The sequence below is a fragment of the Cetorhinus maximus genome, chromosome 27 (genome assembly GCF_964194155.1).
Source record: "Cetorhinus maximus chromosome 27, sCetMax3.hap1.1, whole genome shotgun sequence".
NCBI classification, from domain to species: Eukaryota; Metazoa; Chordata; class Chondrichthyes; order Lamniformes; family Cetorhinidae; genus Cetorhinus; species Cetorhinus maximus.
The window spans coordinates 5,514,756-5,534,684 of NC_135905.1; the positions used below are offsets into that span (position 1 = coordinate 5,514,756).

At 43.4% G+C, this 19,929-nt stretch overlaps 1 protein-coding gene across 6 annotated transcripts in view; it reads right to left on the reverse strand.

Annotated features, from left to right (window-relative positions):
• The window catches only part of LOC144668701 (paired box protein Pax-2-like), a 197,631-nt gene that overhangs the window by 140,324 nt on the left and 37,378 nt on the right, over positions 1 to 19,929 (reverse strand). The window contains exons 6-7 of one of the 6 annotated variants that reach the window (XM_078531033.1): positions 19,824 to 19,837; positions 739 to 765 (exon numbers count right to left, since the gene is read on the reverse strand). The exons of the other annotated variants lie outside the window; for them this stretch is intronic. Coding sequence (XP_078387159.1) covers positions 739 to 765; positions 19,824 to 19,837 — 41 coding nt within the window. The remainder of the gene's footprint in view (positions 1 to 738; positions 766 to 19,823; positions 19,838 to 19,929) is intronic. 6 annotated transcript variants of the gene reach the window in all.

The window sequence follows — 19,929 nt, forward strand, 5'->3', positions numbered from 1 at the left end:
GAGGCCCTGCATGTCCTCTCAGGTGGAAATGATTCTGTGGCACTATTCTGAAGGAGGGAGCTAGAGTTATCCCTGGTGCCCTGGCCAATATTCATCCCTCAATCCATATTTTTTTTTAAAATCAGGTTATCTGATTATTATCGCACTCTGTTTGTTGTGTACAAATTGCCTGTCATGTTTCTTTCACTACTCTGCAAAATTGTTTCATTGACTGTAAAATGCTTTGAGACATCAGTGATCACAACAGGTGCTATATAAATGCAAGTCTTTCTCCTACACGTCACTGCAGTACTGAAGGAGTGCTGCACTGTTGTAGGTGGTGTCTTTCAAATGCGACATTCAGCTATGGCCCCGTCTGCCCTCTCAGGTGGCACAGAAGGTCTCATGACACTTTTCAAAGAGAAGAGTTCTCCTAGTGCCCTCCTCAACATTCCTCCTTCTGGCAACATTACAAACAACAGACGGTCTGGTCATTTGTCCCATTGCTGCTTGTGGGAGCTTTCTGGGCACAAATTGGCTGCTGCATCTCCTACATCACAACAGTGACTACGCTTCCAAAAGTACTTTGAGAAACTATATAAATGTGAGCTTTTCCTTTCCTTATAAACGTCAGTGCCTGCCGAGGGATACAAAGAGATTGACAAGTGTTACAAAAGTTTCTACTGTTTTTAGCGAAACCCTGCAACCCACACCTCACCCACCCATTCCTGTTCTCGACCCCCTTGCAGCCCCGTGGACCCCACCCCCAACAACATCTCCAGGTTCCTCCATTGGGGAGGGGGCACAGTTCCACAGATGAAGCCCTAAACTGCCATAGGCACTGACCCTGAGTTCGTGAAACTCAGCGGGATAAAATCATTGTTCCTGAACTGACATGTCCTAGAGGTAGTTGCAGGGATCCCATTTCAACAGGATTGTCTAGGTCAGGTAGCAATTGTGTAGCGGTATTGTCACTGGGCTAGTATTCTAGAGACCCAGGGTAATGCTCTTAGGAAGTGGGCTCAAATCCCACCATGGCAGGTGGTTAAATTTAAATTCAATAAAAGTCTGGAATTAAAGTTGTCAGGAAAATCCCATTCACTAATGCCCTTGAGTGAAGGAAATCTGCCATCCTTACCTGGTCTGGGCTACATGTGACTCCAGACCCACAGCAATGCGGTTGACTCTTAGATGCCCTCTGAACAAGGGCAATTAGGGATGGGCAATAAACGCTGGCCTAGTGTCACGTGAACGAATATATAAAAAAAACGTTCCCTTTCACACCCATCTCGATTAATCTTTGCAGATAAGATCCACATTTTCTCAGATCACAGCTTTTCACAACTACCATTCAAAAAGAATAATTCTCAGAGTATGAGCATCATTGGCAAGGCCAGCATTCATTGCCCAGGCCAGCATTCATTGCCCATCCCTTGTTTCCCTTGAGAAGGTGGTTTTGAACCTTCTTTTTGGCCTTTGTGGTGAAAGAGCTTCTACAATGCTCTTAGGTCAAGAGTTCCAGAATTTGATCCAGTGACAATGGAGAAATGGCAGTACATTACAATACATATCCAAGTTGGGAGAGTGTGTGGCTTAGAGGGGAACTTGGAGGCGATGGGTATTGTCATGGCCCTCTGTCCTGGTCCTTCTAAATGGTTGGAATGGTGGGTTTGCGATATGCTGAGGAAGCCAGTACACATGGTAGCCATGGTGGTAGTGAGAGTGGAGGTTTGAGCCATTAGGATAGACAGAGTGACACAGTCATGCACCTTATAGTTAAAGAAATGCTGCAAGTAAAACATTGCAGTGCTATTGCCTGTTGTGCAGGCACAAGTTAACAGGAGAGGCAGCAACTCTGGGCATCATTGCAGCCAACATTATCCAAACCTCCCAGAGCAGCAGATTGGGAAAAGATGCCATCAATGAGTTCTTGTCGCTATTCATGTGCTGCCAGCCAGCCATCCATTCTCCTCAGGGCCTCTATCTCCTCCTCTTGCTCTGGTGTGTGCTGGTGATCGATGAGCTAAAAGCTGATACCTAGTTTGACTCCAAAGTGGTGCAGCTCACAGCGCCCTATCTTAATTTTCAGCGGCATGCATGAAGCAGCCACCAAGATAGTGCAGGCACCTGAAATATTAATTAGGCAAATAGTGGACCACTGCATGGGTAGACTCAGGGTATATTTGCACACACCAGGAGATTTTCGACGGTTGTACACGAGGGTGCTCTTAGTGTTTGTACAATAGGATGGCCTCAGTGTTTGTACACTAGAAACTCAGTGTTTGTGCACGTGAATAGTGAAAATGTTTGTATACTATGATGTATCAGTGTTTGTACACTAGGATAGTCTCAATGTTTGTACACTAGAATGGCCTCAGTGCTTGTACACCAGGATGTCTCAGTGTTTGTACACTAAGATGATCTCAATGTTTGTACATTAGGATGATCTCAGTATTTGTACACTAAGGAGTCTCAGCATTCATACACTATGATGTTTCAGTGTGTACTCTAGAGTGGTCTCAGTGATTGTACACTAGGATGATATCAGTGTTTGTACATTAGGATGGTCCTAGCATTTTTACACTTGGATGGTCTCAGTTTTTGTACACTTATATGGTCTCGGTGTTTGTTAATTAGAACGGTTTCCGTTTTGTACACTAGTATAGTCTCAGTGTTTGTACCCTAGAATAGTCTCTGTGTTTGTACACGAGGAGGGACTCAGTATTCGTAGACTAGGATGGCCTCATTGTTGGTACACGAGGGTGTTCTCAGCGTTTGTACAGTAGGATGGTCTCAGCGTTTGCAGACTAGGATGGTCTTATTGTACACTGGGATGTCTCAGTGTTTGTACACAAGGATGTGTCAGTGTTTGTATAGTAGGATGATCTCAGTGCTTGTACATGAGGGTGGTCTCAAGTGTTTGAACACTAGGATGGTCTCATGTTTATACATGAGGATGGTCTCAGTGATTGTACACTAGGAAGTCCAATGTTCCCACACTATGATATTTCAGTGTGTACACTAGAGTGGTATCAGTGACTGTATACTAGGACGATCTCAGAGTTTGTACACTAGGATGTCTCAGTATTTGTACACTAGGATGTCTCAGTATTTGTACACTAGAATGTCCCAGTGTTTGTACATGAGGATGCCTCAGTGCTTGTCTGTTGGGATGTCCCAATGTATGTACACTCGGGTATCTCAGTGTTTGTACACTAGAATGGTCCCAGTGTTTGTACACTAGGTCAATATTTTTACACTTGTGTGGACAGCATTTGTACTCTAGAATAGGCTCAGTATTTGTACACTAGAATGGTCCCAGTGTTTGTACACTAAGATGTCTCAGTGTTTGTACACTAGGTCAATATTTTTACACTTGTGTGGACAGCATTTGTACTCTAGAATAGGCTCAGTATTTGTACACTAGAATGGTCTCAGTGGTTGTACACTGGGATGCTCTTAGTGTTTGTACACAAGGATGTCTCAGTGTGCACACTAGGTTGGTCCCAGTGATTGTACTCCAGAATGGTTGCCAGTGTTTGTACACTGGGATGTCTCAGTGTTTGCACACTAGGGTGGTCTCATTGGTTGTACTAAGGGTGCGCAGTGTTTGTACACTAGGAAAGTCTCAGAGTTTGTACACCAGGATGGCCTCAGTGTTTATACACTAGGATGGTCTCAGTGTCTGCACACTAGGGTGTCTCATTATACACTAGGATATCTCAGTGTTTGTACACAAGGATTTCTCAGTGTTTGTACACTAGGATGATCTCAGTGCTTGTACACTACAATGGTCTCAGTGTTTGTGCACTAGAATGTCTCAGTGTTTACACACTAGGAAGTCTCAGTGTTTGTACACTATGATGTTTCAGTGTGTACACTAGAGTGGTTACAGTGATTGTACACTAGGGTGATATCAGTGTTTGTACATTAGGATGGTCCCAGCGTTTTTACACTCGGATGGTCTCAGTTTTTGTACACTTATATGGTCTCAGTGTTTGTACACTAGGATCGTCTCAGTGTGTACACTAAAATGGCCACAGTGATTGTACACTAGGAAGTCACAGTGTTTATACACTATTGTGGCCTCAGTCTTTGGACTCTAGAATAATCTCAGTGTTTGTACACTGGAATGGTCTGAGTGCTTATACACTAGGGTGGTCTTATTGAATGCTAGGATGATCTCAGTGTTTGTACACCAGGAAGTCTCAGTGTTTGTACACTAGAATGGACTCAGTGTTTGTACACAAGGATATCTCAGTGTTTGTACACTAGAAAGGCTCAGTGTCTGTACACTATGATATTTCAGCATGTACTCTAGAGTGGTCTCAGTGATTGTACACTAGGGTGATATCAGTGTTTGTACATTAGTATGGTCCCAATGTTTTTACACTCGGATGGTCTCAGTGTTTGTACATTTGAATGGTATCTGAGTTTGTACACTTGAGTGGTCTCTGTGTTTGTACATGAGGAGGGATTCAGTGTTCATACATTAGGATGACATCATTGTTGGTACACCAGGGTGTTCTTAGTGTTTGTACAGTAGAATGGTCTCAGTGTTTGCAGACTGGGATGGTCTCATTGTACACTAGGCTGTCTCAGGCATTGTGCAGGAGGATTGCTCAGTGTTTTTACACTAGAATGGTCCGAGTGTTTGTACACTAAGATGTCTCAATGTTTGTACACTAGGATGATCTCACTTCTTGTACACTAGGGTGATCTCAGTGTGTAGAAAATGATGTCTCAGTGTGTACACTAGGATGGCCCCAGTGATTGTACTCTAGAATGTTCTCAGCGTTTGTACACTGGGATGGTCTCATTGTTTGAACATAAGGGTGGTCTCAGTGTTTGTACACTAGAATAGTCTCAGTGATAGTACACTAGAATAGCCTCAGTGATAGTACACGAGAATAGTCTCAGTGTTTGTACACTAGGATGGCCTCAGTGTTTGTACGTTAGAATGTCTCAGCGCTTCTATGCTGGGATGTCTCAGTGTTTGTACACTGGGTTGTCACAGTCTTTGTACACTAGGATGGTGCCAGTTTTTGTACACTAGGATATCTCAGTGTTTGTACACTAGAATGGCCACAGTGATTGCATACTAGGAGGTCGCAGTATTTTTACACTATTATGATCACAGAATTTATACACTATTATGGCCTCAGTCTTTGTACTCTAGAATAATCTCATTGTTTGTACACTAGAGTTATCTCAGTGTTTGTACACTAGAATGGTCTCAGTGTTTGCACACTGGGATGGTCTCATAGTACACTAGGATATCTCAGTGTTTGTACACTAGGAAGTCTCAGTGTTTGTACACTAGAATGGTCTCACTGATTGTACACTGGAATGTCTCATTGTTTGCACACTAGGATGATCTCACTGTTTGCACGTAAGGGTGGTCTCAGTGATTGTACATTAGGATGATTTCAGTGCTTGTACACTAGAATGATCTCAGTATTTGTACACAAGGATGTCTCAGTTTTTGTACACTAGGATAGTCTTAGTATTTGTACATTAGAATAGTCTCAGTGTTTGTACACAAGGATGTCTCAGTGTTTGTGCAGTAGAGTAGTCCTAGTGTATGTACACTAGAATCAAATCCTTATTTGCATACCAGGATGGTCTCAGGGTTTGTACACTAGTATAGCCCCAGTGTTTGTACACTAGGATAACTCAGTGTTTGTACACTAGAATAGTTTCTGTATTTGTACACGCAATGGCTGCAGGTTTTGTATACTAGATGGTCGCAGTGTTTATACACTATTATGGTCACAGTGTTTACACACTATTGTGGCCTCAGTTGTTGTACGATAGAATAATCTCAGTAATTGTACACTAGAGTGGTCTCAGTGCTGGTACACGAGAGTGGACTCAATGTTTGTAGACTAGAACAGGCTCAGTGTTTGTACACTAGGGTGTCTCAGGGTTTGTACATGAGGATTTCTCAGTGTTTACATAGTAGAATGGTCTGAATGTTTGTACACTAGGATGGCCTCAGTGTTTGCACACTAGAATGGTTGCAGTGGTTGTGTACTAGGGTGTCTCAGTGTTTACACACTGGGAAGTCTCAGTGTTTGTACACTATGATGTTTCAGTGTGTAAACTAGAGAGGTCTCAGTGATTGTACACTAGGATGGTCTCTGTTTTTACACTCAAATGATCTCAGTGTTTGAACGCTAGGATGTCTCAGTGTTTGCACATGAGGATGAATCAGTGTTTGTACACTAGGATGCTCTCAGTTTTGTACACTAGGGTGGCCTCAGTGTTTGTACACTAGAATAGTCTCAGTATTTGTACAATAAAATGGTCACAGTGGTTGTATACAAAGGGGTTGCAGTGTTTGTACACTATTGCTGCCTTAGTCTTTGTGCTTTAGAATAGTTGCAGTGTTTGTACACTAGACTGGTTTCATTGTTTGTACTCAAGGATGATCTCAGTGTTTGTACACTAGATGGTCCCAGTGTTTGTACATTGGGATGTCTCAATGTTTGTACACTAGGATGACCTCAGTATTTGTACACTAGGATGTCTCCATGTTTGTACACTAGAGTGGTCCCATAGTTTGTACACTAGGATGATCTGAGTGTTTATAGATGAGGGTGTCTCAAAATTTGTACACTAGAATGATCTCAGTGCTTGTATACTAGAATGATCTTAGTATTTGTACACTAGGATGTCTCAGTGTTTTTAACTTGGATGTCTCAATGTTTGTACACTAGAACAGTCTCAGTGTTTGTACACTAGGATGTTTCAGTGTGTACACTAGAATGGCCTCAGTGATTGTACAGTAGGATGATCTCAGTGTTTGTACACTAGAACAGTCTCAGTGTTTGTACACTAGGATGGTCTCGTTGTTTGTACACCAGGATGGTCTCAGTGTTTGCATACATTAAGAGACAATTGGAAGGTCCTACCTATTAATCACACCTGTTTGTTAAATTCTGTAAATTAGTTTTCTCAGGTCAGAAAATGTGTAACTGTGCTCAAATCACCAGCTGAGATGCTATAATTATTTAATAATGCAGATGCATTATTCACTGTAACATATAGGCATTGTTTGCTGTCTCCTATAATAACAGATGATTCATATTTCTATTTTTCTCTGCCTATATCTATATATTGTATATATCTATATGTTTATACATGCACACTTGCACACTGGTATACATGCACGGCATGATGTTTTCCTATATGATTTTTACAATGGCTATATCTGCACATGATTATGGATTATATACAACTGCATGTAAGATATGGTTGGTAGACTATTCTTGTGATATATATGGAGGCATTATTTCCCCAACAGTAAGCATATTTCCCTCTATTATATTAAGTGTGTAGTTCCATATGATATACAAACTATAATATTTCTCCACAGTTTTATTTTTCTTGTTACTCTGTATGTAAGCCAATTGAACAAGCTCCAACAAATTCAATGTAAATAAATTGCTCCTAACCTCGCCCTTAATAACAATTTTAAATCAATGTTTGAGTCGTGAGTGTGAGAGATAATTGATTTTAAACTGTTATTAAGGGAGAGGGTTAGGAGCAATTTATTTACATTGAGTCTTTCCTCAGTCATCTTATATTTTATCATTTTGAAAAACCACTATTAAATTTCTCCTTAACCTTCTCTGCTGATAGGAGCAGCTCTAGTATCTCAAACTTCTCCTCATTAACTGCGGCTGCTTATCACTGACATTACCCTGAAGTGGAGAGATTCCTGACATCTTTCCAATGGAGCTGTGAATTGTTTTCATTTCCCTCGGATATTCGTCAATAAAAGTCGTGTGTGCTTCTCAGCCACAATAAGCCTAAAAATCCCAGGTTGGATTCCCGGTTCAAGGCAATTTACCCAATCTTGGCCAGACCAGCAGTGAGGACGTTACAATTGACCCAGATATCCCTAGGCTATGATAGGGAAACAAATCACATGGGTCAATTGCCCTGAATGGAAGCAGACACAATTACTATTTGTACTGAATTGTCTGTTGGTATTACTATCTCTGCTGAATTTAATTTATCATTATTACTATCCGTCTTGAATTGTCAATTGTTATTACTCTCTCTGCTGAATTGAATCAGTTGCTATTACTGCCTGTCTAGAATTGTCAGTCACTATTACTAACTGCGATGGATTAAAACTGTCACTATTACTCTATCTTGTATTGTCAGGCACTATCATTATCAGTGCTAAATCAAGTCAGTTCTGAACTATTAGCTGATGTTACTTCTCCTCTTGACTTTGGTGAGGGGTGCAAACTGTGTGGCATACATTTCAACTGTACCTAATCAATTGTAAGATAAATAGTAATGTTTTTAGATATCGGACCCTTCAAGAACCTGGTTTGGAACATTTTCTAGGATGTTGCTCACTTCTTGCTCTAACATCCAGCGTGAAAGGAGATGAGAATGTTGACGAGCAGATTGATGCATCAGCCACCTGTGATACACATGTGGCCAACAAATAGACTGAGACTCTAGGTGATGCCTATATCAGCCTGCAATAAGACACAGCAAGCAAACAGGTTGAGGGAGGAGGGGGAGCTTGGCTGGCACAGACACTGCCACCCAGGCTCGTTGCAAGTGCCCTCACAACAGCTGGCAACTGGCGAAAAGCAAAATACTGCGGATGCTGGAAATAAAAACAGAAAATGCTGGAAAAACTCAGCAGGTCTGACAGCATCTGTGAAGAGAGAAGCAGGGTTAATGTTTTGAGTCTGTATGACCCTTCTTCGGAACGGCAACTGGCTTTGTGTTAACCCAGGGCCTGTGGAACCATTTACCCATGACAATGCCAGATAGGTGTGTCAGGGCCTGCAGATATGGCTGGTGCTCTGATGCCATGTGTTGGCATTCTGGTCCTGGTACCAAGTGATCTCCCCGGTACGCCTTCTTTTACCTTGTGTCACTTCAGCTGTGAAGACCTACCACAGTGCTTCTGAATAAACTCCCATCATTAATTTTGAATTGGCGTGCCTTCAGTTGCCTGTTCTTCTCTGACTAACCATCAACGTTTGTGTTATGAGAGCTCTTAGGTCCTCGTGTGTTTTGTTGAGCATTTCCTTTTCTGCTCAAGCCTTGTAAATGCTTCAATCAAAGGCACAATATTTGGTTATTTTCATTTTCTTTTGACCACGCCTCTGCGCAATCGCCTTGGGATTTTTTTTTCACTGTAAAGATCCTACATAAATGTAAATTGTTGCTGTTTTACATTCCACCTAAACATGCAGTCAGACTGAAAAGCAAAGAAAATGCTAGAAAATCCTTCGAACCCTTTAAGAGCCCCATTATTCATGGGAGGTTCCTAATAAGCACACTCTAAATGGGCGAGAAGAGCAGTCAGCCCAATCCCTGATGGAAAATTACCCCTTGTTTCTCTTAAATGCACTGCAGTATTTAAACAAAGCTATAGCTCCTTTGCAGTGAGACTATCATGTGCATGTCTGAAAAAGCTTTCTGGATAATCACACCTCACACTAAAGTGATACAGATCTGCCTCTATGGGTCTCATTCAAATTTTGAAGTCTCCCAGTGGCTGTTCCACTCCAGTGTCTCTGGCCTTAAGCGACTTAGTGGTAAGGTATTTTGCAGTGCAGAATGCAGAACAGCCTGGGTACTATATGCATCCTCTGCAGCCAGACATCCACGACTAGCAATTTCAATCTATCGAGTCTATTGTACAAGTGGCACTTGAGGGTTAATGAGGTATGGCAGTTATAGCTGGGAGGAACTGCTACATTCCTTTACTATTTAGTCAAACAGCAACAATATCAATTTCTTATACTCTGTATTTTCATCCTTGTAGGTATAAAGATCCAATTGGCAGGAAAAGCACCCAGCAATTCATTCCATTCTATAGGAAGACTCTTGCTGGGATCTGAGAATGATGGGAGCAGAATATTTGCTTCCACAATGTCAGGGAAATGAGTCTTTTCGTATCAGACCAACTGCACTTGAAAACTGGAACTGGAAGTCTCCAGTCCCAATCCTCGGTTTGTGCTGGTCTCTGAGAACTGGCAGGTGGGGGCGGGTGGGGAGGAGGGCATTTGTCTCAATATCCATGCGCTGGGGGAAGGAACATCGATCAGGCATCCTGCTCCTGATAGACAACCACAGTACAGTAAGTGCACATGTATGGATTGCATGAGGAATGTGATGTCCTCCATAGTGAATAAGCTGACAGAGTTAACATGTGAGCAATGTTTGCGTAGACAGGTCACTAGAGGATGGTAGGATTGGAGTAAGGCTCTTTTCTTCACTTCCAGCACCTGATTTCAAAATTGTCCTCTGTTGATTCAGGTGAAGGTCTTCTCTCCCTGTAGGAGCACTACATGAGTGGGAGGCAACAGAACAAAACTGTCAATTGTCTGTCAATAAATTGTTACTGAGCTCTTGATTTCGCCCAGTGGGGGAAGGAATAGAAAATTTCCCAGTGGTTCAATATGAGATTTTTTGTATATTGGGATTAAATTTCTTCCAGGAGCAGGACAGAGGAAGATTCACTCTGCCTACACCTGACCTGGGAGTCTTTCATTGTGGGGAATGCTTCACTCTGCATTATATGAAACTAAGGAATGTGCCATGCTGATTCTGATGATGTGTCTTCCATTTCCCAGTCCTGTGATCCCTCACTGTCATGCGCAAAAAGGCAAACCCAAAAGACAACTTTAGATAAAAATGCTGCGCAGTCTCTGTAGAGTAAAAAGGCAGATGGCTTTCTAAGGGCAATACACCTCCTTGTTTAATGATCAGTCATACCTGATGTGATCACTGGAGATAGGCAACTTGAGAAAGGTGCCGGTTACCGTGTGTGACAAACAGATAAACAGTGGTCAGTATAGGCAACAAAAAAAGCCACTCAGGGCCCCTGAATTAGGGAGGGGTAACACAATCCAACAATCTGGTTACTCACTTGTGACCTCCTGCTGGGAAGTGTTGGTGCTAAGGACAAAACCAAGCTCAACTGTGGTACCGTCCCCCTCCCACGGTCCGATAACATCCCATAGCTCACAGGCTGAGTGGAAACATGAAGTACACCCATGAAGATTCTGAGGGAACTGCGCAGTCAAACATCTTGAAGAAAGGAGGGGGTAAATGGTCGAAAGGTACGCTCATGCCAAAGTTAATCCCCACTTGATTTATTTACCTTTGTTGGTGATTATACTTTCCCCCACCCCCTCTCCCCTCAGCCGATGACCCCGCTCACCACCACCAGCCCCCCACCCCATGTGGCGATATTTTCAAGCTTACGTTAAGAAAGGGTTAGCACAGGGTGATGCTCTCTGACTAATCGTAATTACAGGTCTGTCTGGAGATGGCACAAGGCACCAAATTGAAGGATTAAATCTGTGGCAATCAGAAGGGCCACACATGCCACTCAACGGGGGAATTGAATTCTGTTTCGGCTGCCACACGGAAGGCAGAAAGACTTCTGCTGAGACAGAGAATAAGTCTCATCCTTTAGGCTATTTCCCTTTTTGTCTTTTCAACTGGCTCGCCATCAGAAAGGGGAAAAAAAAAATCTTAATTTGCGAATTAATAGGTTTTCTCAGCGGAATTGCAAATTTTGTTTTAAATGTCACATTTCACACACAGTGGAGTGCCTCTCTGCTGTGGGGACAATCACAGTCCTTCTTTCCAATAGCCACAGAGTGTAACATGCTACTTTTAATTTACAATAACACATGACAAAGGCAGAAATAATGGGTCTTATGACACCTGTGTCCCCTAAGCTTTCTCCAAAGACACCGTGTACATAATAGACGTCACACTACATTATCTCATTGTCCTTTTCTGGACCTTTTACTAAGGCCCCTCATATCCTCTGAAATTGGTAAGTGATGATTCCCACATTAGCCCAGAATTAATGACTCCAATTTGGCCACCAACTCAAGTTATCAGTTCTTTGCGCTGCACTCTGTATAATGTGAAAAAAAAAAAGGGCTTTTGTTTTTTGAGGTGGTGTGTGGCAGGAGTTATATTAACCCAAGGTGATTGAATATGCAATTTATTTTCACCTTCCTGTCAGGAGCCTGGGAGCAGTCAGGACTGAGCCTGCCTCTGCTGTGGCTGTCAGTATCTCAGCCACACTGCCAGACTCCCACCTACCTCCATTCTTCTTGCAAATTACATTTTCAAATTGGTTTCTGTTTTACAAACAAAGGTAATAGGAACAAATAAAACATTCCAATATATACCGGGGGCTGTCAGTCTCCAGACTGTCAATTACTGATGTACAATTTTTTTCCCCTCTCTTATCACGGCACCTTATCTTTGAAATTCTAACACCTCCCTGCTTCGGCCGAAAGCCCTCTCCCAAAATAAGTGACGGAAAACTTTTCATTTCGAAGGCATCCCGAGGATGAGGCTCCCCGAAATATCATCGCTTCGCCAATGTAATGGAGAGAGCTCAATGTAATCATGGCATACTGATCCAGTGAATGTTCAAATCTCCCCACAGCTCACCCCTTCCTAACTCCATTACACCCTCCAGCCCACCAAGATCTCTGTGCTGCTCCAGTTCTAGGTTCTTGCCCAACTCTGATTTTCTTCATCCCATGTTTTGCAGCCGTGCCTTCAGCTGATTGACCCCTTAGCTCTGGCATTCCTCCCTAAACCTATCTATCTCTCCACCTCTCTCTCTCCTCCTTTGAGATGCTCCTTAAAACCTATCTTTCGGTCAAGCGTCCTAAATATCTCATTACGTGGCTAAGTGTCAAACTTCACCTGAAAATGCTACTGCTTTACTGTGTTAAAGAATCTACTGTATTTAAATACAAGTTGTTGTTGAAATGGATCAATATTGGCATGAGAAAAATACACACGCAATAATGCAAATGTTCTTGATTTTTTCCTGAGGAGGAGTACTGAGTTGAAACGTAGAGGCCTGAATTTTTCCTGCCTTGGGCGGGCTCGGCGGGAGTAGGCGGTGAGCTGACCGCCGTCCGCAATCAGCTCCGCACCGCGATTTCACGCGGACGGGCCAATTAAGGCCCACCCTGCGTGGATCGCGAGCGGCGGCGCTCAGCGCTACGTGTGCGGGTGGGGAGGAGGGAGAGCCAGGCCTAGCGCGCAGTTCGCACGTGCGCGCGAGAGCGCACTTCGATCTCCCTGAGGCACGGAGCTGCCTCCGTGAGATTCAAGCACTTCTTTAAAAAAAATTGAATAAAGACATTAAAAATGGAATGAAACACGTCCCCTCGTGTGACTGTGTCACATGAGATGGGACACGTTTTTAATGTCAAAATAAAGGTTTTATTTAATTAGCATTCGCTTTAGGAAACCTCGTCCTGCTTGTGGATGAGGTTTCCTAAAAAATGTAAAGGCCGCTTGGCCTTTTCGCCTGCCCGCCAATCATAAGGTCAGACAGGCAGCATAAATTTCAAGTTAATTAGGTCGTTAATAGGCCTTTCAATTATCGGTGGATGTGCAGCCGACTCCGGCGGGCGCCCACTGAATGAAATATCGCGCGTCATATTATGTTCCGGCGTGTTGGGCCTGCGCTCACACACCGAGGGTAAAATTCAGGCCATATTATCCTGAGGAGTCCTGACAGGGTGGATGTGTAGAGGATGTTTCCTCTTGTGGGAGAATCTAGAACTAGGGGGTCACTGTTTAGAAATAAGGGGGTGAATGAAACGGAGATGAGGTGAAATTTTTTCTCTCAGAGGGTCGTGAGTCTTTGGAACTCTCTTCCCGAAAAGTCGGTGGAAGCAGAGTCTTTGAATATTTTTAAGGCAGAGGTGGATAGATTCCTGGTAAGCAAGAGGGTGATTGGTTATCGGGGGTTGGTGGGATGCAGATTTGAGGTTACTATCAGATCAGCCATGATCTTATTGAATGGCGGAGCAGACTCGAGGGAATGGCCTACTCCTGCTCCTTGCTCGTATGAGTTTGGAATTAATCTGATGCAGCTTCCCCAACATCCCAGTGTATAGAGGCACTGGTCCTCTGTAGCAAGAAAGCCATGTGGAATAGGAGGTCCTGGGTTAGATCCCCAGATATTCCATAGTTAACTGGTCACAGCCATGGCAACAGTAAGGCAGGGGACAGTCAGTTGGCCCCAGCACCACAAAAGCTAGAGGGAAAGCACACATACACAAGCATCTTGCTATCCTGTGAGCTCCCGTGGAAAACTGTATGCAGATATCAACTCAACCATGATACATCCCACAATCAAATGATTTACTAACACTGGCATTCTAGGCAGATAGAGCAATGGTTGAGTGGGTCGGTGTTACTTCAGGGATGAAGGAGGGGAAACAGTTCTGAAGGGAGAGGGAATACATTCATTTTCATGAAGTTTTTCAGAAGATAGGGTTTTGTCCTTTTTTTAAATTCATTTATGGGACGTGGGCATCGCTGGCTGGCCCAGCATTTATTGCCCATCCTTAATTTCCCTTGAGAAGGTGGTGTTGAGCTGGCTTCTTGAACCGCTGCAGTCCATGCGGTGTAGGTACACCCACAGTGCTGTTAGGAGGGAGTTCTGGGATTTTGACCCAGCGACAGTGTTGTGAATGGTGACCAAGTTGGTACAATTAATGGAGTTGATCTGCAGACACTTCTTGGGTGGAAACTTTAAGCTTATTTAAAATCTAATCAGCAGCAACTATACTTGTGTTTTCAACTCCAACTCTATCTCTACACTACTAACTACAGAGGTAGCCCGTGCTTCTCTCCTATTGGGTACTAAAGATCATGTGATCTTCCTTAACAAGCATTATTCTTAAAGGTATATTTCACACTAAATAAAACCATAATTACCACCGACAGTGAAGGAACAGCGATGTAGTTCCAAGTTAGGATGGAGTGTGGCTTGGAAGCGAACTGTATTTCTGGCTGAAAGCCCTCTCAACAACAACGTGCATTTATATAGCACCTTTATGGTAGTCATATACCCCAAGGCACTTACAGGAGCGTAATCAGACACAAAACCGACACCAAGAAACAGAAAGAGATATTAATGACCAAATGCTTGGTCAAAGAGGTAGCTTTCCAGGAATGTCTTAAAGGAAGAGAGAGGGGTGAAGACAGGCAGAGAAATTTAGGGACAGAATTCTAGGGCTTAGGGACTAGCTGGCTAAGGACCACAACAGCAATTCTGATACTGTTACCCCCTATATACCATGGACGCTAAATCACCTTAGCAATACTTCCTCCCTAACAATAGAGAATGATGTTCACTTGTGATCACAAAGTATATCAAGTAAAGGTTAATCTGGCACTCAGCAGCCCCGCCTCACTCTGAGGGCCACACGGAAGAGTGTGAGGAGATAGGACCACACTAAAACATGCATCTTCAGTATTTTCTGAAATGGCCGGCATAATGGGGGGAGTGTGTTGCTCCATCTTCTCAATGCAGCATCATTGGTGACCATCAGCAATTTTATCATTCACCAAGGTTAAGTTGGGCTGGAACAGCCTTTTGATTCCAGCCCAGAAATGATTGAGAACTTTATAGTGCCCTCCATCTTCCTCGGCCAGCCCTGGTCCGCTGTCAAATGCTGGCTTCCTTCTAACAATTGTTTAAGTTTCAAATTTTCAGATCATTTATATTTTTCCCAGTCCACCTCATGCACAGCCAGAGGAAGTGCAGCTCTATGACGGTAAGGGATGTTATAGCATAAAATGCTCATTCTGCTGGAAGGGCCAGACCGTGTTCGCATTACACAGCAATAGAACCGTAGGAAAGTTACAGCACAGAAGGGGGCCATTCGGCCCATCTTGTTCATGCCAGCCCGAGGACACCCAGGTGCCCTTTCTAATCCCACCTTCCTGCACCCGGCCCATAGCCCTGCAGCTTACAGCACTTAAGGTGCAGATCCAGGTTTTTAAAAGAGTTTCAATGTGGAATTTTTGGGGGATTGTGCTCCACAGCCCTATGAAAGAAATAGCTATGATTATTATATGACTCTACCAATGAAATTAATTTTACCTCTCACTTTTCTTGAAGCCCAAGCTGCTCAGAAAATGATTGACAACATATACCCGTCCAAAAACTAGCATTTTGCTGCACAGGGGAATGCTGAATTTAGTATCACTGGGACACTGGTAATCTGGACATATGCAGCCATGTTGATGATAGTTCCCATCCAATAACAACAACTTGAATTTATTTAGAGCCTTTAGTGTAAGAAAACATCCCAAGTTGCTTCGCAGGAGCATTAACACAATTTGGCACTGAGTCCTTCTGAGGCGATATTAGGGAAAATCACCGAAATCTGGGTCAGAGAGGCACGTTTTAAGAAACATCTTGAAGGGGGAGAGAGGGTGGAATGGTGGAGAGCTTTAAGGAGGGAATTATGGGACTTAGGCCGTAGATAGTGAAAGGTATGGCCATCAATGTGGAGTGAAGGAAGTGGGGATGTGTGAGCGGTCAGAGTTAGATGCACATAGAAATCTCAGAAAGTTGCAAGGACATGACAGAGATGGGGGGCATGGTGAGTGGAGAGGCCATGGGAGGGATTTGGAAACTATTTTAAAATCAAGGTGTTGTCTGACTAGGAGCCAATGTACATCAACGTAAGGACAATGGATGAACAAGGCTTGATGCAAGTTTAGAATAAGGACCAAGAGCCACAAACACAACAGCCTTGGTAGACCTGGTCAGCCTGCTCCCACCCCACTGAACTGACTTCTTCTTAGTTCGACTCTTGTTTTGTTCTCCCTTTGATCCAGTCTCTTACCACCTTCAACCGTGATCTTCCTATACCCTCTGTCCCTTTGACAGTTTCCAATTTCCTGGCCTTGACTTCTTCACTCTGGGCCTCTAATCTCTCCACATCTCCATCCCCCACCTGGACAGCCTGACAGCTATCTGATCCTTCTTTGAACGGAGGCTAAACCGGACTTCATCCACCATCACCCTCCCCTGCGTGCCTGAACTAGTTCTCACATTGAGCAACCCTCTCCTTTCACCCCATTCACTTTCTCCCAAAAAAATGTGTCACTATGGGTACCTGCATGAATCCTAGCTATGAGCCCCTTTTCATGGGGTATGAGGGGCATTCCTTGTTCCAGTTCTACCCTGCATAGTCCCCTCCCTCAATTCTTTCTCTGGCACATTGATGACTGTATTGGTGCTGTTTCCTGCCCTTGCACTGAAATGGAAAACTTTGCTTCCAATTTCCACCCTTCTCTCACCTTCACACGCTCCATCTCCAATCCTTCCCTTTCCTTCTTCAACTCCTTTGTCACCATTTCTTGACTACTAACTCCCACAGTTACCTTGACTACATTTCCTCACACAATGCTTCTTCTAAGGACCCCATTCTATACTTCCAGTTTCTCCATCCCCATCACACCTGTTCTAATGATGCAACCTCCCACAACAGCACTTTGACATGTCTCCTGTTTTCCTCAACCCTAGATTAACCCCCACCATGGTTGACAGGGTCCTCAACCATGTCCATTCCGTTTCCCTCACTTCCGCTTTCACACCTTACCTTTCCTCCCAGAAGCATGATAGGGTCCTCTTCATCACCATCTTCCACCCCACCAGCCTTTGTATTCAACTGATCAGCCTCTGCCTTTTCTGCCATCTCCAGTGTGATGCCACCACCAAACACACCTTCTCCTGCCCTCCCTTCCACCATTTCAAAAGGATCATTCTCTCTACAACACACAGGTGGGTGTACCTACACCACAAAGACTGCAATGGTTCAAGAAGGCAGCTCACCACCACCTTCTTAAGAACAATTAGGGATGGGCAATAAATGTTGACCTAGCCAGCAATGCCCACATCCCGTAAATGAATTAAAAAAACACACAGGTCCAATCCTCAATCACCCCCAACATCCTCTTCCCTTCCCATACCACCTTTCCATGAATCCACAGAAGATGCAACACCTGCCCTTTGAACTCATCTCTTCTCACTGTTCAAGATCCCAAACACTCCTTCTCTGTGAAACAATGAATTATGTGTACTTCCATCAATTTAGTATACCCTATTCGCAGGTTAAAAGGCGATCTGCTCTGCACTGGGGAGGGCAAATGCTGATTGGGCGATTGCTTTGTGGAAGCCTTCTATTCAGTCCATAAGCATGCCCTCATGCCCCTGGTTGCCTGTCATTTTAAATTTCCACCTTTCTCTCACGCTGACCTTTCTGTCCTTGGCTTCATGCAGTGTTCCAATAAAGCTCGACTTCCGCTCGGGGAACAGCGCCTCACCTTTTGCTTAGGCAATTTACACTTTCTGGATTCCACACTGAGTTTAACTATGTCAGATTGTAATCATTGCCCCCTCCCCCTCCATGTTGTTTCATTCTTCTTTGGCAGCTTTTGCTTTTAGTCTTGTTTTTCCCTTGTTTGCAGTTGTTCATTATTGTGCCATTCACTCCTTATCTGTACACATCTTTTGTCTCTTTTCTTGTCCCATTACCATGCCTTTTGACCTTGCACCAGCAACTCTTTTGTCATTTAATCTCTCCTGTCTTCCATTCCTATCACAGACTGCACCCCCTCCCCGACTTTTGTTCTTTTTTCTACGCCCCCCGCCCCCCAACTCCTTTCAGTTGCTTAAAGCCTATTACATTTCTAACTTTTCCTGGTTGTGATGAAAGGGTTTTGACCTCAAACGTTAGCGCTGTTTCTCTCTTCACAAATGCTGCCTGGCCTGCTGAGTATTTCCATCATTTTCTGTTTTTGCTTTAGAATGAGGGCGGCGGAGTGTTGGGTGAACTCAAATTTATGGAGGATGGGTGGTGTAAAGTTGCCCCAGAGATCACTGGAATGGAGCAGATAATGTATGGACATCCTCGCTTAAAAATGTTCCAAAATTTCCTTCTCTTAGTTTTCCATTGCCCACACAACTGATTACCTAGCATGTTCTATTGATCTGAAAGTAATAACAAAGCACAGGCTGCCTTGATAATTCTTCTTTGTGAGGATTAAGCTGAAAGGCTTTTGCGATTAAATTCCAATTTGTTGTATTTTTTTGTTAGCAAAATCAGCTCAGATATCAAATAACAATATAGGGAAGGGATCAAAAAGAATAAAATATTCCATTAGTTAAAATATGTATCTATTTATGATCATTGTTTTCACCTTCTGAGTATTTGTCCACTCGGCCTCAAGCGTGGTTCAGTTGGTAGCACTCGCACCTCGGTATCACAAATTTGTGGTTTCAAACCTCGCTCCGGAGGCTTAGGCACAAAATCAAAAGTTAATGATCGAGTGCAGTTCTGAGGGAGTGCTACACCCCTGAAGGTGCCACCATTCAGGTGAGATGTTAAATCATGGCACTATCTGCCATCACAGGAGACATAGAAGATCCCAGGAGAATTCTCCACCATGTCCCAGCTAATATTTATCCCTCAACCAACATCACTAAAACAGATTATCTATTTACTTACTTCATTGCTGTTTATGGGAGCTTACTGTGTGCAAATTGGCTGTTCGATATTGTACATTACAACAGTGACTAGTCTTCAAAAGTATTAAATTGGTTCGGAAGTACTTTGGCATGTCCTGAGGTCATGAAAAGTGCCACATAAACACAAGTCCTTTTGTCTTTTCTTTCTTGAAAGAATATTTGTTTTTTTTTTTAAAAGCCCGACAAAACAAAGCACAGATAATTGGTGACTCTCCTCGCGTTCCTGCACTCTGCCTCTCTCATTCTCTCTCTAACACACGTAGGCATGGGTCCAATTTTAGCTATGTGTAGCTGGATGGATTTTGAGATAAAATCTTGGCCATCTCGCTCCCTTGATCAGAATAGCCGGCTCTGGTTTGTGGACTCCCTCTAAACTAAAAAAGCAAATAAGCCGTTGATAAGTTTTTTTGTGAAACTTTACCTCAGAATTTATCCATCAGCTTATTTTCAAATCATCTGGGAGAACCGTGAAACTCTCAACTCCATTTATATCTTCCCACTGATAGTGAGAGAATCCTACTGATTCATAGTCAGAAATTGTGTGCACTGAACCTACTCAGGCTGCAGGACCA